This window comes from Pelophylax lessonae, assembly GCF_965119305.1.
Source record: "Pelophylax lessonae genome assembly, chromosome: 2".
In the NCBI taxonomy this organism is placed as follows: domain Eukaryota; kingdom Metazoa; phylum Chordata; class Amphibia; order Anura; family Ranidae; genus Pelophylax; species Pelophylax lessonae.
In genome coordinates this window covers 709,677,172-709,702,548 of record NC_138769.1, presented here as the reverse complement: position 1 = coordinate 709,702,548, position 25,377 = coordinate 709,677,172, and the positions used below count along the sequence as shown (strand labels likewise).

Sequence of the window (25,377 nt, the reverse complement as noted above, 5' to 3'; positions counted from 1 at the left end):
TTTTTTTTTTTTTTGTCCTAAATAAAAAGTGTAATATTTGCCAGCACTCCCTGGCTGACACAGATGATTATGTTCTGCTTTGTCTTAATTCCTCAGAGGATTCCTTGGTCATTTTCAGGTTTTCTGTGAATTGGTACTTAATGCAATGAGCGTCGCATAACTCTTGTGTGTTAATCTTGAACAGAGTAAATGTTGCATTTTAGCAACATGGGTTTTTTTTTTAAAGTCCCCCCTTTTTTCTTTTCAATAGCCAGAGGAGTCTACTACACCCGTTAGATCGGTGCCAAAACCTGCCCCATCTCGTGCTATGAAACCTGAGGTACCAAAGACTCATCTTTCACAAGAGCAGCTTATAAGACAGCAGTTACTTATGAAGCAAAAACAGTTGTTAGAACTTCAGCAAAAGAAGTTGGAGTTAGAATTAGAGCAGACTAAGGCGCAACTGGTAAGTAACGTTTTTACAAGTTCATTTAAATGGTTTCTAACATGGGTTGAGTTAATGTAAATAACCTTTTTTGTCACTAAACCCACATCATAAAAAGACCATCAAATGCTGTTCATACTCGGTCACTAATGAGGTTTGTTTTTCTATATTCTGTAAAAAAAAATACCTGGTTGATCTTTATCTCCACCTTTTTGTTCATGTCACTGTCTCAGCTAGGGTTTTTGCAGAGCAGTGTTGGCAGCTCTGCACATGCTCAGATTTCAGTGAGTTTTCTATGCTGAGCTTTTCCTCCCTATAACAGTGGTTCTCAACTCCTGTCCTCAGTACCCACTAACAGGCCAGATTTAGTGTGTTTCAGCAATGATAGCCTCTGAACTGTCCCCGGGTTCACTTACCTTTTTATACTTACCTTGAAAATGTCTTGTCCAGCGCCGCCTTCTCAGGTGTGGACAGCTGAAGCCAGAGCGTCCTCTTCGGTGACGTCTGAGTCCCAGAATGCCCTGCCCAGAAGCTGTTTAGCAGAGAATGACGCGCCTGCGCCAGAACCAACGAGCGGGGCTTGTGCAGGAACATTGACTCCTGGGAGCAATGATGTTCGGCTCCCAGGAGTCAATGCAAGCAGGAAGTAACGGCGCGGGCCACGTCCGCAGAGGGAGGAAGTGGAAGAAAGGTAAGTATATTTTCTTCTAAAACAAGGTAAAGCAAAAAAAAAAACTTGATTATCCAATTCTTTTTTTAGGTTAAGCCCCATACACACGCACAGATTGTTAGCCATAAATTGTCGGCCAACGTCCGATCGGCCGATTGTAGGCTTGTTTGTATGATTCTTCCGACAACCAACTGCGACTTTTCGGACGAAAAAAAATCTGGTGTGCATGCTATAAAATTTTTGTTGGCCAACAGAACGGCCGATTGTTCCTCAGTCAGTACAGATTTCGGCAGACAAAAATCAGATGAGCAAGACTGGGCATGCTCAGAGAAGAAAAAATACACGGAAAGTCAACCATCACATCGCTTCTGAAGTTTTTGTTGGCCAACAAAAGTCCAGTGCAAGTCTAGAGCACATTTCAACCAACAAACACTGGACAAAAGACGGCCGATCGGTCGGCCAACAATCTGTGCGTGTGTACGAGGCTTTACTTAGAGCAAGCGGATGTCAAATTTTCATTTTGAGGCTGGAACTCCACTTAAGTATCACCTTGGGGAGATACAGACTAGAATACTGCAATCACTGAGCAGTAAATGAGATCACCTGTGATGTATTTGTTATCTTGCAAACCTGGCCTTTTAGGCCCCCTACACACATGCAGGTCCGCCTGTCCGTTTTTTTTTTTTTTTTGGCCTATCTGAACGGATGCCCCATGCTGACATCCGATCTGGACAGATGGAAACCCTATTTTCTCCGATTCCCCCATACAGAAAAATGGAGTTGCCTGTGTGAAAGTGGCCTTAGTGGGTCCCGAGGCCGGAGTTGAGAACTACTGCTAGAACATATGAGCAGCCCATGGTGACTATAGAATCACATGTGGGTGTATACACGGTGATAAATGACGGCTCCCTCCATTACAGCTAAACGCAATAGGAGGTGGGATGTTTCATGTAGATTGATTGAGGCTTCACCTTTTATTCTGAGACGCAGGCTGGAGGAGTGTGACAGACTGCCTGGCAGAAATCCTCCCAAAGCATGGTTTTGCAAAAAAATAATAAAGATTTGATTTTAAAACCATTTTTATTGATATTTCTACTCTGTATCCCAAAGGCCTCTTGCACACGATACTCCTGTTTGAGCATCTACTTTTTTCAGACTGTTTTTATGTATTTGCGCGTGTTTTCATGCAAATGCGGTCACATTTTTGCGCAAATGCATGGAAAAGTTTTCTTGCGTTCTTGTTCAGCACAATATGTAAATGGACATTTGTGCATGAGGTGTAAATTATTGATCAAAAATGCAGATGTGTAGGAAAGTCCCGCGCTATGGAAATCAGGGGAAGGGCAGAAAAGGCTGCAGCCTCCCTAGAATATAGCCAAAGACTATCAAAATTGTGAATGGGTAGGGAATATGGCACTGCCCGATGGGTGATGAGTAACAAAGCAAATAACTTCTAGTGTATCACAAGGATGGTGATTCTGAGTATATAAGTATATTATGCTTTAGGCCCACATATAACGTAGTTAAAAAAGGTTTGTACCACAATAAATATTTAAAATTGGAAAAATGCATCCAGAAAATCGCTAGTAAAACAAATTATTTTTGCAGTAATAGCATTTGTAAAGTGCTTAGTGACATTGCCTGGTATGGTTACTCCCAGTAAAATGATTGTTGTGGCATAAGGTGCAAACAAATAAATATGAGTGACTTATGTGGTATGAGGGAGGTGTAGTAAAAACCGTAACTTTAAATAGGAACTACCAATAGTAAATGTATAAAGTTTATAAAAATTAAGTAGTGTAAACCAGAAAGTGGAAACATAAATAAATATATCCTATGGTAAATAATATAAAGTAATAAGTATATAAAAATGTATAAAGTGCCAGGTGGACTGTATTAAATATATATAAGTGCACAACAGGTTAATAAGGTGCAAGTAATCTTATGCACAGTGAAAATTAAACAATGCTCGGTGTTTAAATTATAAATAATTGTCCATAAATGGGAAAAGAAATCAAAAGAATGGAGCCAATGGAGGTCAAATAATGCACCGACATCCCCATAATATATTTAGAAAAGGAAAAGGGGTATTGTGGGACTTTATAGGTGCGTGTTTTTCATCTAGATATCAAGACTGAGCAAGACACAAAGTTTTTTAAAAGGAAAAACAATTTTCCAATTTTATTAAATACAAACACTTAATATAATCACAAACAAAATTATGATAAAGGAAATTTATGCCATAGCAGGAGGCATGAAGTATAGATGGCTTCTGAATCCTATGTGGTTTTGACCGGTTTCGCCAAATCAGGCTTTCCTCAGAAAATTTAGCGTAAAAAGGGGTCCCTCTCAAGTAAAACGCACGTCATTACAAAAAAAAATAGTAAATTTAAACAAAGATATACAATAAATGTAACACCAAAGTACATCGATGTTCATGCAAAATGACCAAATCCAGCCCAGAGAAACCCAATGTAGGAAAAAACTGATCCAAACCTGTACTTGTCCATAAATGGTGGTGCTCAATCTTCGTGTGGCAGTCCCAAAACTCTTCTTATTAAAAAAGAGGTTGCCCAGGGTGGTTATAAAATTGCGCTCACTAGAGTGCCCAACCCCACACAACGGTATTTTATAAGCTGTATATCACAGCGTGGAGAGATGGCTGGTCCTGTGGGTCCCAAGTACTGCTCCTACGTCTGTATGTCTTGGTACCAGGGAGGGTAGGGGAGTAGGTATTAATCCTTCAGCACTCAGTATGCTTGCTTCCCAATTGGTATTCCAGCGGTTATGTATGTAAATGAACAAGGGGGGGGACACATAGTGTAGTACCGTAATGTAAGGTTTATTTTAAGGTTTCACAAAAATTGGTACTCGCAATTCCATAATGGATAACTCGCATAAAAAAACATCCAAACGGAGGGGCCGTGTAGACAAACTGGTGGTTGTAGCTCTGGAACGGGATGCATTTCAGGAAGTGACGCAACTACGCCGTACGCGTTTCGTCATAGACGTCTTCAGCATTGAGAAAACTGAGTCCACCGATGGACTCCCCTGTGTGAAAGGGGCCTTAGTGGGTCCCGAGGCTGGAGTTGAGAACTACTGCTATAACATATGAGCAGCCCATGGGGACTATAGAATCACACCTGGGCGTATACACAGTGATAAATGACAGCCCCCTCCCTCCATTACAGCTAAACCGAATAGGTGGGATGTTTCATGTAGATTGAGGCTTCACCTTTTATTCTGAGACACAGGCTGGAGGAGTGTGACAGACTGTGCCTGGCAGAAATCCTCCCACAGCATGGTTTTGCAAAAAATAAAGATTTGATTTCAAAACAGTTTTTGATCTTAATTTTTACTCTTTATCCCAAAGGCCTCTTGCACACGATACTCCTGTTTGAGCATCTACTTTTTTCAGCTTTTTTTTTTTATGTATTTGTGTGTGTTTTTTTAATGCAAATGCAGTCGCATTTTTGTGCAAATGCATGGGAACGTTTTCTTGCGTTCTTGTTCAGCACAATATGTAAATGAACATTTGTGCATGAGGCGTAAATTACTGATCAAAAATGCAGATGTTTCTATTTTTGTTTTTACTGAAGGATGCACGGCGCTTGTTTACGTGCCTGTGTGTTTATAGGTACATTACAATGAATGGGCTGTATTTTAGCTCAGTAAAAAAAAAGCTGTACTGAGCTTTTTCGAGCTGCAGTGTGCAAGAGGCCAAGGGGGTTTTGATTTTTGTGTTTGTTTTTAATTTTAAACGTGACCAGCAGCAGAGAAGTAGAAGCTCCTCCTGCTTGTTTCCCTGCAGACAGGCTGGGTCATGTGACAGTTGTATATGGATTTAGGAGTAAGGTAAATGGGGGTGTATGTGGTTTTTATTTTATAATGCCATCATCCATATACAGAAATGGAAGACAATGTCAATTTATAACAGTCTGTTATCACTTTTTACGCCAAGCTATAAAAGAACAATTACATTTTTTATCGCATGAAAATCTGACCATCAAATAAAAAAAATAAAACAAAAATCTGATCAAATAATGCAATCGCTGTCAAATTGTTGAAACAGATGTTGGAATTGTACTCTCTACCACTGATCATCCACGTTTGGTAATCTGTCATTAATCACTTGTCTATCAAAGCCTCTTTTCTGTTTTTGCACACATCAAAATTCACATTTTAAGCCTGGATATTGGGTCTGCCAGAAATACTTTTCCGTAGTGTTGGGAAATCTGTTTTGAATAAAGATATATTGTAGTAGACAACTAAATATTCATTGGATCGCTGAAAATTTGTTATGCGCTACTTAAAGTGGTAGTAAACCGCCCCCAGGAAAGTAAAACAATTGTGCCCCCTGCAGCGTTATGCCATAATGATCTAGTATGCACTGCATACTAGAGCATTATGACACTTAAACGCATACGGAGCCTTCCAGCGAAGCACTGTCACGGGTCCTTGGCGCTTCCAGGTTCGCTTGCTCCACCTCTATGAATGGCTGGGGCAGCAATGACTTCACCCACAGCATGGAGCTCTGAAGGGACAGCACAGGTATGCCATCCCTTTAAAGCGCATGCACTGGTGACTTCACCTACTGCATCCTGTGTTTTTAATATACCCTAAACCGGGGATCCTCAAACTACGGCCCTCCAGCTGTTGCGGAACTACACATCCCATGAGGCATTGTAAAACTTGACATTCACAGACATGACTAGGCATGATGGGTGTTGTAGTTCCTGAACAACTGAGGGCCAGTGTTGTAGTTCCTGAACAACTGAGGGCCATAGTTTGAAGACCCCTGCCCTAAATCGGTGCAACTTTAGGAGATCTTCACTGTACCTACAGGTAAGCCTTGGGTACAAGTTAAAAGTGGATTTTACTACGGCTTTAAAGCCTGTCTGAACACACAACCAAATTGTAATATTTTGTTGCCTTTTTATCTCTGGATGAGGTAGCTTCATCCGTGTGGTTTTTTTTTTTTTTTGTTTTGTTTTTTTGTTTGTTTGTGTTTTTTTTTCAAGATAAGATACAAATAGCATGCTGTGGAACATTTTTAATTGGATAAGTCTGAGAATGGAGGTGGAAAACAAAAAACGTATATAACTGTTGTAGGATGTGCCATAGGGTAGCAATTTATGGTTTGACACTGTCAAGGGAGAAAAATCAAAATGCCATCAAGATTGCAGACTTTAATTACTTGTACAGTGCTCCAGTTTATGCAGGTACCACCGTATAATACCAAGTTTCACTTTTTGGCAGTGTAATAACGAATGTATAAATTGAAAATATAGAAGTTTGTCTTTGGTTAAAGCGTTTCATCTTAAAAGGAGTCTGAAGCAAATGGATTAAGGTGGAAAATTCTTTGTAATTTCTAATTTTCAGTAGCTACTGGATCCCAGAGACAGTTTTATTTCAAGCATTGATGGGTTTTTTTTTTTTTCATCTTGACCCCCAGCTACTCCTTGGCACCTTACAGGATTTCAAGGATTACAATGTATTTTTACATCAATAAGACCGGCTTCATTTGGTGTCAGGACTCCCAATGTGTTTGTTACCTGTGGGCACCACCTGTCAAAACCAGGTACCTGGCTCCTTATTAAAAAAAAGTCCCAGATGTTGATGGCCGGAGGAAGAGCAGGACTTCACCTTTTGGTTGGAGTTCTGCTTTAGGTGACCTTTTTTGTTTTGCAAATACTCCTTCACTCTCGTTACCCTTTTTTTATTTTTAAAGTGCAGTTTGTTCTATGAATGGTTCTTCGGGATTTTAGATTCGTGTGAAATTTTATTGCTTCATTAATGCGCATCTTTACTTATAGGCAAGTTCAGTACCTACAAAACCTAATGTTGTCCCAGAAATTCCACACATGCCTGTTAAGGCTGTGCAACCTACCTCTACTACACATTCTGAGAAGAACAAGATTCCTGTCCCCTCTCAGTCTGACAAGGCTCCAGCATCAACCAGAGACCCAAGGCTTAACAGGGGAAACCAGCATTCATCCCATACAAAAGAACAACCACATAAAAAGGAAATGAAGCCAATCATGCCTGCCCCACCAGACTCTAAACCTCTAAAACCTGTGCCATCAGAAAAAACGAACTTGTCTAAGCCAGAAAAAAATAAGCCAGTGGAAAAGTTACCTAAAAAGGAACCTGTACCCTTGGATGTTAAATGCAAGTCTAAATCGCCCTTGCCATTGATACCCAAGTTAACTCATGCAAAAGATGGCAAGCCCCCGGTTGCCGATGGCGCCAGAGATTCTGGTACAAGAGATTCTGATGTAAATAGAAAAGATCCAAGGTTACGCAAACACGTGAGGGACAAATCTGTTGATAAACCTGAAGAAATTAAGGAAAAACGAAAAAGCACAGAGAAAAAGGAGGACCACAAACCCTCTGAGCATCGACCTGGTAATAGGAATAAGACTGTAAATGGTATTCTACCGAAAAACGATTCAGGTTCAAGTGACTTGGACAAACTAAACCAAAAACCCGGGAGAAGTAGTAATCGAAAAAGGTCCCGATCACGTTCTCCGAAGTCTAGGAGAGACAGTCGACGATCTCCTTTAAAGAGACGACAAAGGAGCCTATCTCCAGTTCCTCAAAGGAGCCGGTCTCCTATTCCTTCTGTCCCTAAAAACAGCAAGCTGCGTCAACCTGGAAGTAAACCACCTCATACAAGTGACTTTTCATCAAGTGCAAGAGATGACCGAATTAAAAGGATTCCCAAACTAGATCCTAGAGATAGCAGGAGGCAGAAAAGACCCTCGGAGGAAAGGCAAAAGAGACCCTCGGAGGAAAGGCAGCCAGATGCAGCAACACCGGTATTTAGTAAAACTGGTTCAGAACCAAAAGAAAATGCGGAGAACTGGCAAGGATCTAAGACAGGGAAAAGATGGCGACCTGGATGGGAAGAAAACAAGCGACCTGGATGGGAAGAAAACAAGAAGTGAGTGTCTTTTTTTTTTTTTTTTTTTTTTTAATTACATATTTTGTTTAGTAGGAACCTGTACTCGGAATATGAATTTTGCTTAACGCTGACTTTAAAAAATGCTTGTTGCTTTGCAGGCATGATCTAAGCTTTTTGAGGCAGTTTTCAGAAATTCTGACTTTCTAATCTGTATGCTTTTTGCATGTCATTGACTAAGAGGCAATGCACACTATGTGCGGTGACAGACGTTTTACTGCATTCCAATTGTTTCCGAGGTGTCCCATTCACGCTGCAATACAGCGTAGCGCTGCATTAAAATGCAGACCTGCTACATTTTATCGCAGTGAACTTGGCCGCCTGACATGCAGTGAATTAAAGTGCATTTTGTAAACTTCAAATAAAGCTTGTACAAAAAAGAGCAGTTGAATGTGCAGAATGGCTCATCACACTGCCCCCTAGAGCAGCCAGCAATGCAGAGCCGCCAGAGAGATCATAGTTCTGGCTGCTGTGTGAATTGGCCCTCCAAAGTATTGATGCCAGAGATGGCCATGTAATTTGTATTTTTAGGAGGCCAGCAATGACAGGCCCCCCCCCTATGTATTCAAGACTGTTGTTGCCCTAACGTGTATCTTTTGTTTGACTGGTTTGTCTTTTTGTATCTTGTAGTTCTCAGACTGATGATCACCACCATGGTAATAGACCTCCTTATCCAAGACATCGGGACAGCTGGCCTAATAGTAAAGGAATACTTTCCCCCCGTACTCCCAAGCCACAACCGTGGCTAAGTGTGGATGCTAACCTAAAAATTCCAAAAGAATTAACAAGTGCAAGCAAAGGAGAACTGCTTCAGAAGGTAATTGGCAAATCAATATGGTTGAGTTGTTTGTACTATGAAACCTTGCTCTTGGTTTATCTTTTGCTATACTTTTCACAATTGTCAAAGACCCCCCCCCCCCCCCCCTGGAAAACTAAAGGTGATCCATCAGCAATGGAATGTCTTATGCATATGATTGGGAAAACATGCTTGCGTTTATAGGCATATGGGTTGATTTACTAAAACTGGAGAGTTCAAAATCTGGTGCATCTGTGCATGGAAGCCAATCTGTTCAGTGGTGTGGGTTTTTTTTTTATCTTAAAAGCGTTTGTTACCCTAACACTTTTCCTGATATGTGCCTGCATTTTTTTTTATCTTAAAAGCGTTTGTTACCCTAACACTTTTCCTGATATGTGCCTGCATTATATGTACTTGTATGAAAGAGTCTCCTGTTCTTTTCTTCCTTTTGTGTGAAATTCCTGAGGTTCCTGCCAGTCCCTCTGCTTTTCTATTAAAAACTGACCACACTTCTCTAGCTATGCATAGGGATATCGGAATGATGCCTCATCATTCAGATTTTTTTTTTTATCCGCCGGAAATTCCCTGCATGTAAGAACAATCCTAGCGGCTGTCCAGCCGCTTGATCTTACAGGCGGTGGGACGTCAATGTCCAGCCTGGCAATTGTAAATACTGCCGTAGACTTGAAAGACCAGAAAGCTGAGGTGTGTGTGTGTGTATATATATATATATATATATATATATATATATATATATATATATATATATATATAATAATGTGTGTGTGTGTGTGTGTATATAGAATAAAGTGTGTTTGTGTATGTATATAGAATAAAGTGTGTGTGTGTGTATGTATAGAATAAAGTGTGTGTGTGTATATAGAATAAAGTGTGTGTGTGTGTGTGTGTGTATATAGAATAAAGTGTGTGTGTGTGTGTGTGTGTGTGTATATAGAATAAAGTGTGTGTGTGTACATACATGCATGCATACATACATACATACATACATACATACATACATACATACATACATACATACATACATACATACGCTATTCACAAATGTTTTGCCTTTTTAATTTCAAATTTTAAAATGAATGGAATCTTTTACTAGGTGAGGGTTTACAAGCACTTTAATTAAACAAGCATAAGATAGAAGCTGATCGGCTGCTATGCAAAGCTACACCAGATTTTGCCTTCTCCAATTGAAGTAAATTGATCTCTATGCCCATAAATGCAAGCAGGTTTTTCCAGTCATTGGATGCATGAGACATTTCATTGCAGCTAGATCACTTTGGTTTACATGGTCAACCTTTTTTTTTTTCCTGCCCATGTTCTGTGTATAGTATTTACCATTACCTGGCACTATGTTTTGTGCTGGAAATTTTTTAATTTCTCTTCCGTTCATGGACAGACACAGCTCCATATTCTTTACTATAGGGTTATGCTGCCCTCTACAGGAGTAGGACTAGGCAGACAACACAAAAGCTTGGCTTCGCCCTGTGAGCCATCCTCAGCTGGCATAACCCCCCCCCCCTCTCTGCTTAGAGATTCTCTGTTTTTTGTTTGCCTAGACGTACCTTCAGGGGGTTAATCTTTTTACTCCGCCTGTAAGTTCTCCTCTTTTACCATGGGTGTTGAACCTGGTTCTGTCGGTTCTTCAAAATCTCCCTTTGAAAACCATACAAGAGATCCCTTTCCTTACGCTGTCACAAAAGGTGGCTGTTTTTTTTTTTGTTTTTTTTTTCTTGTCACCTTTGCCCGCAGGGTGTCTGCTTTGACTTGTCGTCCTCTGTGGTGGTTCACTAGGATAAGGTGGTCCTGTGACCACAGCCATCGTTCTTCTCTAGGGTTGTCTCTGATTTCCATTTGAATGAGGACATTGTGCTGCCGTCCTTGTGTCGCAGGCTGGTTCCTCCCCAGGGTATTTGTCTTTTAACTCTGGATGATTGCGCTATTTGGCAGCCACTGAGTCCCTTCAGGGTTCAGACTCACTTTGTGATTACGGATGGGCCGCGGAAGGGGATTCCTGCTTCCTCTGCTACCTTTTCCAGATGGATCAGACAGACGGTGACCAGACTTATTCAGTTACGGGTCGGGTTCCCCCTTTTCCCTGTGATGGCACGTTTTACTCGGGCACTTAGTGCTTCTTGGTCCTTCTGTCATCAGGCATCCATGGCGCAGGTTAGCATGGTGGCCACTTGGCATTGGTGCGTACTTTTTTCAAAAGTTTTTCAACATGGATGTTTTGGTATCTGCGGTTACCTCCTTTTGGTAGCAAAGTTTTTGCGGGCTGCCATTTAGAGGGTCTGGTTTTTCCTCTTGAGGGTGTATATCAGGTTGCGCTACTATTACCTGGATTGGCTTGTTACTCTTGAGTTGGTTTTTCCCACCCCTCATGTTCGGCACTGCTTTGAGACGTTCCTATGGTGAAGAATATAGAGCGGTGTCAATGAACGGAAGAGGAAATGGGATTTCTCTTACGTCCTCCGACAGTCGCTGCCCCTTCCCAAGTCTTCACCAATGGGTATTGACCTTTGCTTCGCAGGAGTAGCTAGGCACAAGATTTGTTAATAACAAAAGCTTTTAGCATACACACCCCTAGGGGCTGTCCCCTTAGTCAATACCTCCCTGCACCAGCATTCCCAACTCAGTTTGATCTTGCCTAGCTTAGGAGTAGCAGGCTTTCCTGTGCTGGGGCTTCAGTCTCAGCCTTCTACCCTTTTTTTGATTTTATTTCAAGTATTTTTTCTTTCTTTACTAGCTGTTGTTATTTTGTCAGCTTTAGTTTAGGGATCTTCGGATGAAGATGATCATGCGGAGCTGGGTCTCGGACTGGCCGCCCTGGATCCCAGGGCTGAGGGCCAGATGGATCCCCAGCCTGCCATCGAGCGTTCAGCTATGGTTCGCCCTGGCACCATGAACGACCCATCCCTGTTCGCTGCAGGGATGCTGCCTGTGAGGTGGCTACCTCACTGGACGCCATTCTGCGGTCTCGTGCTGCAGTCCACTGCGTCCTGGCTGCGGCACTCCCTGTCATCCTGATAGCGGTTTGTCGCTTGAGACGGCTCCCCACGCCATCCGGTACGGTAAGCACCTTCTGTGTGGGGACTATCTGTGTGGGTGTCAGTCTGTGGCTGTGTGTGCCCCCATGTCTGTGTACTATGCGGGCTCCCTGTCAGATCCCTGTATGGATGCATGCCTTTGTGGGCTGCGAGGGGGGGGGGGACCCTCCCGCTCTGCTGTGAATTCTGTGGGGCAGATTGGACAGACATGCTTGAGCGGCGGCCGCTATTGCGGCCCGCCATTTTTTTGCAGAAAATTGCTATGGACGGCCCTGTCCCTATACAGCGCTGTTTTTGGCGCGGGCCGCGCTCGTTCGAGCACATGTCGGCGCCATTTTCTTGTAGCCTCGATCCCTCAGCCGAGCGGCCATTTTTGCGGAGCCTTCATAGGCTATATAAGTCAGCCGGTTATTGCATCGCTTCCTCTTTCTCTGGGACAGTGATCGGTGGCAGCAGCCTGTTTGTGCTCTCTCCAGGTTTTTCCTTCATTGTCCTGTCATTCATTGCTCAGTGTTCTCTATCTCTGCGGGATCGGTGCATATAGTAGTGTACGGTGGGCTGCGCTCGCCGTGGTGTTAAAGGGACAGTACCTTTTTTTTTTTTTTTTTTTTTTTTTTTCATTGCTGTGGGCATGGATTTTCAGGATAGTAAGTTTCCCCCCGCCCTGGTGGGGGACCAGGGGGCTGATCTGGCCACGGTAGTGGCATCATTGGTGCATATGCTGATGGCTGAACGATCCGCAAAAAGGGCCAGGTTATCCATTTCCTCTGGATCAGAGGGCGATGTGGCTGGCGTGCCCTTCTCAGGGTCTCGCTCATCTCTGGACCTCATGGGGTCTGAGGGGGAGGTGGAAGGGGTTGATGCTTCTCCCCCTGGCTCGCCTGAAGAGCTTGCACTCATGGATGAGCTGATCGCTTCCATTAAGGATACTTTGCACTTGGAGGATGAGCCCACTGCTCCTGCTAGGGTGTCCTCCTTTGGGACACAAAGGACCCGCAAATCAGCGCAGGTTTTTACCTGCCCTGCTGAAATTCACCATACTGTTAATGAGCAGTGGCGCAATTTTTAAAGAAGCCCTTTACAGTGCCGAATAAGTTTAAACTGCTTTATCCATTTTCGCCATCCACCGACGAGCATTGGTGTGTGGCGCCTCAGGTGGATCACGCGGTAGCCACTTTAAACAAAGCTAATGCGATTCCTTCTGAGGATACCCCGGTTTTCCGGGACCCTACGGACAGGAGGTTGGAGTCTCTTGCCCGTCATGCCTATATGGTTGCTGGTTCTATGCTAAAACCTATTTTTAGGTTATGGCGGCCCAGGCGGTAGCCGATTGGAGTACTTGTGTGATGCGGACTTGAATTTGACTCCTTTGGCTGCACGCCTGTCTGGCGTGGCGGTGCTCAACCGTCGCCTGATATGGCTGAAGAATTGGTCCGTGGACCAATCTTCTCGCAAGACGTTGGCGGATTTTCCCTACGTGGGATCTCGCCTTTTTGGCGAGGCTTTGGATACTCTGATTAAGGGTGTTACTGGGGGCAAGAGTACTCTCTTACCCCAGAATCCCAAGCACAAATCTTTCCGTGGCAAACGGAATTCCTCGTTTAGGCCCTCCCAGGGGTCCTTTCGTGCCTTTCGGTCACAATCCAAGGGCCAGGGCTCCCAGAAGAAGCCGTGGGCGGGTAAGCAAAAATCCGGCCAGTCCGGTTCGACAACCCACGCCAGTTCCGCCTGAAGGGGCGCCCTCACCCGTTTCTGGGGTGGGGGGACGTCTGCGCGGTTTCCTCCAACCTTGGCTGATCCGCATGCAGGACAGATGGGTTCAGGAAATCGTTCGATCTGGTTACAAGATCGAATTTCTCTCTCGGCCAGCGGGCAGATTTTTTCCCTCAAATCTTCAGCTGTCTCCGGAGCGTTTGCAGGATCTGCATCTGGCGGTGCGGGCCCAAGGAGTGGTGGTTCCGGTACCTCATCGGGACAGATTTCGGGGGTTTTACTCCAATCTGTTCACTGTGCCCTGAAAGGTGCGTCCGATTCTGGATTTGAAAGCTCTGAACCGCTTTGTGCGGGTTCGCAAGTTCCGCATGGAATCCCTGCGCTCAGTGGTGGCTGCCCTGAGTCCGGGGGGAGTTCATGGCCTCCATCGATCTGAAGGATGCGTACCTACACATCCCCATCTTCGAGGGTCATCAACGGTACCTTCGATTCGCCATTGCGGAGGAACACTACCAATTCGTGGCGTTACCTTTTGGTCTCGCTTCGGCTCCGCGGGTTTTTACCAAGGTGCTGGCGCCGGTCCTGGCCCTGTTGCGGGCACAGGGCATTGCGGTCTTGGGGTATCTGGACGATCTCCTCATACGGTCCAATGCCAGCCAGAGCCTGATGGCCGACCTGTCCACCATGGTGCAGACGCTGCAAGAGTTCGGTTGGACCATAAACATTCCGAAGTCGACTCTGTATCCTTCGGTTCGCCTTCCCTATTTGGGGATGGTTCTGGACTCTGTTCAGGCGAAGGTTTTCCTTCCAGAGGACAAACTCCGGATGCTTCAGGACGAGGTCTGGGCCCTCAGGGACAACCAAAGCTCGTCCCTCCGGACATGCATGAGATGTCTGGGGTTGATGGTCTCAGCCTTCGAGGCGATTCCTTTTGCCCAGTATCTGCGGATCTCGTTGAGTCACCGCACCAGACAGTCTGCTGTGGTGGCTCCAGTCCCAGACGGTGTCGGGGGGGGGGGGGGGGCAAGTCTTTCCGTCCGTTGTTGACGGTAGTCACCACGGATGCCAGCCTGTCGGGCTGGGGTGGTGTCCTGGGCGTTCTGTCCGCCCAGGGGACTTGGTCGGAGGAGGAGTCCTCCCTTCCGATCAACATTCTGGAATTGCGAGCGATAAAGCTTTGCCTTCGGCATTGGTCGGAACGGCTTCAGAGCCGTCCGGTTCGGGTTCAGACGGACAATGCCACCGCGGTGGCCTACATCAACCATCAAGGGGGCACCAGGAGTGCCCGAGCGGCTCGGGAAGTGGCCGACATTCTGTCTTGGGCCGAGACGCACGTCCCGGCGATAACGGCAGTTCACATTCCGGGGGTGGAGAACTGGCAGGCGGACTGAGTCTCCAGACCCTGGACCAGGGAGAATGGTCCCTTCACCCGGATGTCTTCCAGATGTTGTGCGCGAAGTGGGGTTCCCCAGATGTGGACCTGTTCGTGGCAAGAACGCGCGATCCTCAGGCGGACGCGTTGGTGGCGCCCTGGCATCAGTATCGTCTGATGTATGCCTTTCCACCGATTCAGCTGCTGTCCAGGCTCCTTCGCAGGTTAGCCTCGGAACCGCACATGGTGATTCTGGTGGCACCAGACTGGCCTCGCCGGTCTTGGTACGCAGACCTCGTCAATCTGGCAGTCGACGCTCCGTGGCGCCTGCCGCTTCGAGAAGACCTTCTGTCTCAAGGGCCGATATTCCATCCTGCTTTACAGTCGCTGGCTTTAACGGCCTGGCTGTTGAAAGCCAGGTCCTGAAGGACAGGGGTCTCTCCCCTGAGGTCATTCCCACTTTGATCAAGGCTAGAAAAGCCTCTTCGGGAAAGATTTACTACCGTACTTGGAAAGCATACTTTGCCTGGTGTGAGTCCAGGGGGTTTTCCCCTCGCTCATACTCGGTGTCCAGAGTGTTGGCTTTCCTCCAAACTGGAGTGGACCAGCTTTTGGCGCTGGCCACGATTAAGGGCCAGATTTCTGCGCTGGCCGTTCTTTTTCAGCGCCCTGTGGCGTCAAACTCGTTGATCCGCACCTTTGTTCAAGGGGTGCGCCATTTGGCCCCTCCACGGAGGGAGCCTTTGCCTCCGTGGGACTTGAACCTGGTTCTGTCCGCATTGCAACATGCTCCCTTTGAAAAGATCAGGGAGATCTCGTTGCCTCTGTTGTCCAAAAAGGTGGCCTTTTTGGTGGCGATCACGTCGGCTCGCAGGGTGTCGGAGCTGGCAGCTTTGTCCTGCAGCTCTCCCTACTTGGTGATCCACAAGGATAAGGTGGTCTTGCGACCTAACCCGTCCTTTCTGCCGAAAGTGATCTCAGATTTTCACCTTAATGAGGAAATTCTCTTGCCTTCGCTCTGCGCGAAGCCGAAGCACCCTAAGGAGGTTTCCTTGCATTCCTTGGATGTTGTCCGTGCGATTAGGGTTTACCTGTCGTCCACTGAGCCTTTTCGCAAGTCGGATTCCCTCTTTGTCCTTCCTGAGGGACCTCGGAAGGGCATGGCAGCGTCGGCCGCGACTATCGCCAAATGGATTAGACAAACCATTGTGCAGGCCTATGCCTTGAGGGGGAGGGTTCCTCCCTTCCCTGTAAAAGCGCACTCTACCAGGTCTTTGAGTACGTCTTGGGCTTTCCGGCATCAGGCTTCTGTGGCCCAGGTGTGTAAGGCGGCGACTTGGTCGTCCGTTCACACCTTCTCTAAGTTCCTTAAGGTGGATGTTCAGGCATCGGCCGATGCCTCCTTTGGCCATAAAGTTCTCAGTGCGGCAGTGCCTTGGGGACCCTTGTTTTTGGGTCCTTGGCTGGTGGGGTGTTTTACCCCTGGGTTACTTGTTTTTTCCTGGGTTGTTGCTCCTGTTGAGCACGTTTTTCCTGTTGCCCAGTTGGTTCTCTTACTGTGTGTAAGGTTCCTTTCTTTGATGTGGGTACTGCGTTGCTTTTTCTGCGGCTGCATCTCCCACCCCTCAGGTCTACACTGCTTTGGGACATCCCATTGGTGAAGACTTGGGAAGGGGCGGCGACTGTCGGAGGACGTAAGAGAAAACTGAATTTTTGTAAAATCTTACCGTAAAATTCCTTTCTCTGAGTCCTCCGACAGTCGCCGCCCCCCGCCCCTCTTTTGGGGTTTTTGTGTACTCTTACTGCTATGCTACCAAACTGAGTTGGGAATGCTGGTACAGGAAGGTATTGACTAAGGGGACAGCCCCTAGGGTTGTGTCTATGCTAAAAGCTTTTGTTATTAACATCTTGTGCCTAGCTACTCCTGCGGAGCAAAGGTCAATACCCAGACTTGGGAAGACTTGGGAAGGGGCGGCGACTGTCGGAGGACTCCGAGAAAGGAATTTTACGGTAAGATTTCACAAAAATTCAGTTTTTTGTACTTGCTGTAAAATCCTTTTCTGAGTTCATTGACACACAGCACCCTCCCCTCTAAGGAGTTTTTATGCTTCCGTTACTACTTGCTACAAAATTGAGTATTTCTAAGCAGATAGGGGTTATGCCAGCTGAGGACGGCCCACAGGGCGTAGCCAAGCTGATGTTGTCTGCCTAGTCTTTCTGTTGTAGATGGCAGCATAACCTTATGGTGAATATGTAGCCGTGTCTGTCAATTAACTCGGAGAAAAGGATTTTACGGTGCGAGTACAAAAATCATCTTTTCCTTCCCTAAAATGCCACAGGACAACACTTGCCAAGTCCCTGGAATTGTGGTTGCTATGTCATCTAAAACATATTGATCACATGGAGCCTGGAAGCTTTATTGGCAAAATATGCCTTCAGTCTGCAGATCGCAGTGCAGCCAGATGTCAGTCGTATTGATCTGTTACTGGAATTGTCATATTCCATTGCCGTGTATAATAAAAATGTTTGTCAGCCTATATAAAAAAAATATATAGCCTTTGGTTAGCAAAAGTTAAAACCTAGAGAAAATATAGGTTGCTATTTTGCAGATGCCAAGTATGTTGTGTTTTTTTTTTTTTTTTCTTATTACCAAATATATAATAAATGCTAGACCCTTATTTTGTTTGAATCTTTCTTTTGATGTTTTTTTTTTTTTTTTTTTTTTAAAGGCTAACGAACGCTTAGCAACTGGTGAAATTACACAAGATGAATTCCTTGTCGTAGCGCATCAAATCAGGCAACTTTTTCAGTATCAAGAGGATAAGCAAAGATGTGTGTATAGCAGTCCCACAGAAGAATCAAGCAACAGTGGAGTGCGAAAGCCACTTCTTTCTAATGCAGAATTGACTTACTACCAGCATAAAGCGAAGTTAAAGAGAACTCAGGTACAACATAATTTTATGGATCAAGACTTTATGGATTTGCCAATGGATATGTCCATGGATGAAATGGTCTCTGATAGAGAAGGCGAGCACAATGACCGAATACCCAGCAGCTTGTCTGAAAGAAATGAGCAGTTCCCAGAAAGAGTGCGTCTTCAGTCTCCTATGCCTGGAACTCTACACCTCCAGGAAGACCTCCCTCATGAAGATCATAGAAAACTTGATGATCGAGAACTGCTCAAAGGTTTGCTTGAATTTAATTTTTCACTTTGCTTGATTTTCCTTTTTTTTTTCTCTGTATTTAGCAAATTTTTAAACTTTTTCTACTTTTTTTTTTTTTTTTTTTCTCCTCCTGTAGGTTTAAGAGATGAATCACAGCCTTTATACAATGAACAATATACTCTCGAACAACTCAGATTTGATGAAAAAGAACATGCGCCTTTTTTAGACAGTACAGATACAGATCCAGAGCCAGTCAGTAAAGAGAACTCAAAACATGTTGGTTTACTTGAGGAGAGAAGGCCGCCACCACTACATGATCTCCCAACAATGCATGATCTCCCACCACTGCATGATCTCCCATCACTGTTGCCTAATAGAGTTGAAGATGCTGGCAGTCAGGGTTTTGAAGATATGGACATTATGGACAGTAGAGAAAGTTCACCAGTCAAGAGATTTGAAGGTCTTTTAGCAAGTCAAACTGGAGGTCAACTTTTTGAAAACACGAAAGGACAACCAATGGATTTTGATCCTATGGGAAGCAATTTAGTCGACACTCCAAGGTTTGACAATATTTCTGCACTGCCAAATGCACAGAACCAGACATTGCAAAGATTTGAAGGTGTGCAAAATCAAATGGTTATTAACCCACCAATGTGTGGTCAAAGAATAGAGGCTTCTCCAGGTCCACCTCTTGTTCCAACAAGATTTGATGGACCACAAGGACAGCAGTTGGGATCTCAGATGTATGATGGAATTCCTGGACAACCCATAGGACCACCACGATTTGATGGAGTGCAGCCAGTGGGACCGCAGAGGTTTGAAGGTGGTTTAGGACCAGGACCACAAAGGTTTGATGGCCCACAGAGATTTGATGGCGGGCCTGCACCACAAAATTTTGATGGACCTCAACGATTTGATGGTGCACAGAAATTTGATGGACCTCAAAGATTCGATGGAGTAGGCCCACAAAGATTTGATGGACCCCAAAGGTTTGATGGTAATTCAGGGCCTCAAAGGTTTGATGGACCCCATAGATTTGAAGGACCACCCAGGCCACAGCTACACCAGCAGAGGTTTGAGGGTCCACAGGGTCCTCCCATGAGATTTGAGCAACCAATGCCACAACCGGTTATGTTTGACGGTGCTGGACAACCGATGGGGAATGTGAGGTTTGACGTTCCACATGGTCCACGGTTTGATGGTCCTCAAGGTCCTAGGTTCGAAGGGCCACCTGGTCCTAGGTTTGATGGTCCCAGATTTGATGGTCCTAGGTTTGATGGACCACCAGGTACAAGGTTTGACGGTCCTCCTCAAGGTCCACGATTTGATGCAAATCTAGGTCCCAGGTTTGATCACCGTCCTGGTCCCCAAGGTTTAATGAGATTTGATGGACCTATGGGACAGGCTGGGCCCAGATTTGACAATGTTCCTGTAAACCGATTTGAAAATCACCCTCATTTGCCAAGGTACGAAGGTGTTCCTGGACAACCATGCACGCGGTTTGATGGCCCTCCTGGACACCAAACTCCTCCTAGATTTGATGGCCCAGTGCACATGCAGCCTCGGTTTGAAGCGCCTATGCCACAACGATTTGATGGCCCTAATCAACAGCCCAGATTTGATATGCAAATTGGTCCCCAAGGGCCACGATTTGAAAATATAAATCAACCCATTGGACAGAATCCTCCACCCATTGGACAAACTCCTCCTCCACCCTTTGTCCAGAATGCTCCTTTTGTTGATCCCCAAAATGTGTTTCATGGACAGCCGCAAGGTATGCCGTTTCAAAGGCCAGAACAAAGATTTGACCTCCCTCAAGGACCAGGATTTACTGGGCCCCCGGCCCCTGGAATGCAGATGTTTCCGAACCAGCTCCCTAGACCATCGGGACCTTATTTCGATGACAAAAATCCACAGGCGCCTCCATTTGGGAACTTCAACCTACCTGTTGCAAATATGCAGCCAACCCCTCCAGTAAGTAGTTGGTGTAAAGTTTTTGTCTCCATTAAGAAAATGAAAGGGGCTGTCGCTAAAAAAATGGGAATACCCTACAAAGAAAATAGGTTTTTTTTTTACCATTTTTTTCTCACATTCCTGCTGTGTGGTGCAGTTCCTAGTTAATAACGTCCATACACAGATCATGCTTGATTAGCTGCTTTCCTGGACAGGGGTGATAGAATGACCGCTCTGAATGTGGAAATGCTGAGAGCTGAGCGCTTCCAGCTTCATACACAGCAGAGACTTGGGGTCCTTTCACACAGGCTTTTCGCCCCGCGCACTCTGTTTTTGCTCATCGGGGATAGATCCGCCGATCCCCGCTGAGCAGGCGGATGACGGCTCCGCTTACTTTGCAGAGACAGAGCTGGTCAGATCCCTGCTCTCTATGGGAGATCGGATGAAAACGGACCACCTGTCCGTTTTCATCCAGTCTAATCCTCCAGGTGGAAATAGGGTTTCCATCCGTTGAGTTTCACGGATCGGATAGCAGCGGGTGTCAGCGGACATGTCACCACTGACATCCGCTGCTTCATAGGGGTGCATGGAGCATCCGATCAGCCTGAAAAAACTGACATGCGGACCTGATCAGAAAGCCCGTGTGTGAAAGGGCCCTATCTGATGTTCCCTGATCTGCTCCCGATCACCACCCGAACGCCCCTTTCACACATTCATTTCAAAATGGATGCAGTATTCATCGGGGGATCATCGGTTTCATCTTTTTTCTACATCCACTACCAATGCAAAAACAAATGAAAAACTGACAATTCGTCAGTTTACATCCATTTTTCGTCCGTTCTGTTTTTTTAACAGAAGAAAAATAGAGCTTTGATCAGTTTAAAAAAACAGATGACTGAAGCAGATGTAAATGGATAATCATCAGCCGCCTAACATGTGCGCCAGCTTCCCTGCTGACGGCCATCAGCGCGCGCTCGCCCCCTAGCTCCTCCCAGGCAAATTGCGTATATATGTGATTCTGCCTGTAGGTGCTACTCTGCCGCCGTTTATGTACAATAAGCGGTCAGCAAGTGGTTAAAGTTGATGTCCATGTTTCTTGTGACTTTAGATTAGTTTGTACCAAGCTGTTCCAAGCGAACTCTTTGCTTTACTGAGTGCTGCAGTGTCTCGAAGCGCTTGTGTGTATTGCATGGAACCTCCGCTTTCTACAGTACAGTGTTGGATTCCAGCTGTGAGACACTTTCGTCTCACACCTGGAACAAAATCTGGCGGCACTCAGCCATTTATAGGCAGTTTTGATAACGTCAGGCTCAGCCAATCGGAGGGAGCTTTGTAATGATTTACAGAATACAAAACTGCCTATGAATGGCTGAGCACCGCTTAACCAGAATCTGTTTTGCTCAGAGTGTGAGATGGAAGTCTTTCTCATAGCCAGGACCCAGCACTGTGTACTCCCAAGTATGTAGCTTAACTTGCATGCAGTACACAGTGCTTAGATTCTTAGAAGCACTTTGTGAAGGAAATTGTTAATTTGGGCCAGCTTGGTCCAAACATACCATTAAGCCCCCGTTCACTGGGGCGACCTGGTCGCCTCACAGGTCGCCTTCCATAGGGAAGCTGCGGACCCGTTCTAATAGGAGCGACACAAGTCGCTCCGACTTAGAAAAAGGGTCCAGAGCTTCTTTGGGGCGGCCTGCATTGACTTCAGTGTTACGAAGTCCGTGCCGGCCGCTCTGAGGTCGCGGTGCGAGCAGCGTGCCGCGACCTGTGAGGTCGCCCCGGGAAGTAGCGTCGCCCCAGTGTGAACGGGGCCTTAAAGTGACATCAAGCGTGGCCATCAGCTTTGTTTCTTTTGTAACTAACTACGTTGCAATATATGGTTGTGCTTGACAGCCTGTAAAATTTTTAGCACATTTCTTATATATTTATCAATACGGGTTTTATAATCACTTTTTTTTTTTTTCTTTCAAGTTTCCTGCTATGGCTCAACCTCAACCTACACCTTTTAATCAAGAGCCAATGTTGGGTGCAGCACAACAATCGAATCCTGGATCATTTATACCGCCCCAACCAAGTAAGTGGCTTAGTGTTTGTAGGTGTAAAAAAAAAATTGTATTACCTTGGGTGTATTGCGATAATTTGATGGGGATAGATATATATATATATATATATATATATATATGTGTATATATGTATATAATGTATGAGGGAGAGAGAGAGAGATATCTATATCTATATATCTCTATCTATCACAGCACAGTGCCATGTGTCCAGACATGTGGCGCTGTGATAAGTGAATGCTTGCATCACTTTATTGCAACACACACCATGGAAGCGTGTTGATATGGACAAGGCTCTACCCAAAGCAAGTCTGAGTTTGTGTTGGGACTGCTTTGGGCATTGCTGCACAACAAGGCTGGTGTTGAAGCCCAGACAGTTTTCTGTAAAAATAACTTTTTTTTTTTTTTCATGCCAGTCATGTATTGCATTTAATTGGTTTGCTTGAGTTTGAAATTGCTGTCCTTGTGGGCTTGCTAGTTAAGCATATGACCTAATGTGTGTTTTTTCTCCATTTCAGAGTAAATGCAATTTTATTTTTATTTTTTTCTTAGTTGCCTCATTTCCTAACCCCGAAAATCACTTGGGTCAGTTGGATGTTAATGAATTATTTTCAAAGCTGCTTTCAACTGGAATCCTTAAAGGGGCACAGTCTGAGCCATCTTCTTCTCGTAAGTTTTTACAAAACAAGTTTTATGCGCATCGATTTAAAATGCTTTTCCTTCCCTCACTTCCATAGATGCCAGGAATTCCAAATCTAAAGTGGGCTGATTTAACCACTTCAGCTCCAGAAGGTTTTACCCCCTCAATGACAAGGCCATTTTTTGTGACACGACACTGCGTTGCTTTAACTGTCAATTGTGCAGTGCTGTACCCAAATAAAAAATTTTTTCCCGCAAAAAGCTGTTTTTTTGGGTGGTATTTAAACCCCCCCCGGGCGGTGTTTTTTTTTTTTTTTTTTTCTTTCTTTCTCTCTTTTGCGCTCTAAACAATGACCAAACATTTTGAATAAAAAATATTTTTTACTTTCAGCTATAAAACCTTCCCAATATAAAAAATGTTTACATTTTTTTTTTTTTCATCAGTTTAGGCCGATATGTATTCCGATACATATTTTTGGTTAAGAAATCTTAAGTGTGTATTTTGATTGGCTTGTGCAAAAGTTATAGCTTCTACAAACTATGGAATAGATTTATGGCTTTTATTTTATTTATTTATTTTTACTAGTAATGGCGGTGATCAGCAGCTTTTAGCGGGACTGCAACATTGCGGCAGATAAATCTTGACACAATGTGACACTTTGGGGACCAATATAGTGATCAGTGCTAAAAACAAAATGCACTGTTACTGTATAAATGACACTAGCAGCGAAAGGGGTGATCGAGTGTGTGCTCCCAGGAAGTGCTTTCTAAATGGGGGATGGATGTGCTAGAGCAGGGATCTTCAAACTATGGCCCTCCAGTTTTTTGGGAACTACAATTCCCATCATGCCTAGTCATGTCTGTGAATGTGAGAGTTTTTCAATGGGATGTGGAGTTCTGCAACAGCTGGAGGGCCGTAGTTTGAGGAACCCTGTGTTAGAGGAAGAGTGAGATCTTGTTTTTCAGCTAAGCTGAAACACAGATCTCATTTCCTCTGTGACTGAACAGCAGTTTGCCTTGTTTACATAGCACGATCGCGGGTGTCCGGCAGTCATCGCAACCGCTGGACCCGCTCCCGCTGTGTCTAATCACAGTGGGAGCAGCGCGCCCGCCCCCGAGATCCACTGCACAAAATCACGTACCTTATTAGTGATTTTGCGCGGGCTGGCCTGCTGCAGTATATATGCGGTGGGCGGTCCGGAAGTGGGTAAATAAAACTGGAGCCAGTGTAGGATTGTGTGCCTGACCTTGTCGTGATTTCGGTTTGCTGTGTGCCAGGTAGTTTCTAAGGCACAACAGTAAACTACAGATACTATATTATCATGTAAAGTACACTTCATGGAACTCTATTTCATTTTTCAAAATATCTGGTCAGACAAATATTCGATCTTCATTCAAACAATGGCTACAGATAAAGGTGATATACTTGAATGAGACACACAGAAAATTTGCCTTTGCATAAAGATTTACAAAATAATGAAATGTTTTTATATACGGTAATTTGCGCCCAAAACTGCCATGGTCTTCTTTGCTCATATGCTTGCTGTTTATAAATTTTTAATTTTACAGATAAATTTAGTTTGGCAGTTTTACTTGGTTTGGTAAATGTACTAACTGGAGTTTTTAATAGTCAAAATGGAAGTAAACTCGATAGGGAAAGATTTTGCTTTAATATGCAAATATGCACAAAAAGCTTGCAGGTTATGGGACGTGCGTACGTCCTATGCTGTCCTTCATTGATGGGTCCTGGATCTGCATCCCCTGCCATCTTTGCTGCTGATTCTTCTTGGTCTTGAAGCGATCTTCTTGGGCTTTTGGCCAGCATCATTACAGGCGATTCGTTATCTTAACACCCAGCTATATAACATGCCAAGAATGGAGTCGAGGTGTACACAGCACTGTGCATGCGCTATATAGTGTACATAGAAAACTGTCACCAGGAGTCACATGTTAAGACTTTTTTTTTTTTTTTTTTTTGCCCCCCCCCTAATGTGTAAGTGCCTTAGTTCTGCTTTAAGATTAGAGATTTAAGATCTATTTAGATTGTGCTAGGTTCAATGTGTTCCTGATTTTCTCTCATTAGAAACTGAAGCACCCAGTCAGCCTACACCTGAGGAGGAGGAGGAGGAGGAGGAAGAGGAACCAGTTGAAGAACATGAAATTCCTGATCTTACCAGCTTTGTCCTAGAAGATATGAAACAGTACGTTTTTAACTTTAAATTGATGTATTGGTCATGAATGTGATTATAGCATTGATTATATTTTAAAGGGAAACCAACATGCTAGAAATGAGATGTGATTGCAGTCTTAATTTTTAAAGCTGCAAGCTCTCGTGTGTGTGTGTGTGTGTGTGTGTGTGTGTATATATATGCCCTTGGCCGAAAACCGAAAATGACTTTTTCCCCCAAAAAATTTTTTTAAATGGATAGAACAGGGGCATACACCAAAAACAGGCAGCGACGTACACCTGTCGCTGCCACCCTGTCACAGTATATGTACTGTGATGGGTTGGCAATAGGTTAATTTAATTACCAATGGTATTTGTATTATGCAGCAT

The 25,377-nt window shown here is 44.7% G+C and overlaps 1 protein-coding gene across 1 annotated transcript in view; it reads left to right on the top strand.

The window, feature by feature from the left end:
- Positions 1-25,377, top strand: part of PCF11 (PCF11 cleavage and polyadenylation factor subunit) — a 51,750-nt gene that overhangs the window by 16,902 nt on the left and 9,471 nt on the right. Inside the window, exons 4-11 of the mRNA XM_082245236.1 lie at positions 251-445; positions 6,911-8,040; positions 8,689-8,875; positions 17,734-18,190; positions 18,305-20,142; positions 22,093-22,195; positions 22,734-22,850; positions 24,904-25,021. Of these exons, the coding sequence (XP_082101362.1) occupies positions 251-445; positions 6,911-8,040; positions 8,689-8,875; positions 17,734-18,190; positions 18,305-20,142; positions 22,093-22,195; positions 22,734-22,850; positions 24,904-25,021 (4,145 nt within the window). The remainder of the gene's footprint in view (positions 1-250; positions 446-6,910; positions 8,041-8,688; positions 8,876-17,733; positions 18,191-18,304; positions 20,143-22,092; positions 22,196-22,733; positions 22,851-24,903; positions 25,022-25,377) is intronic.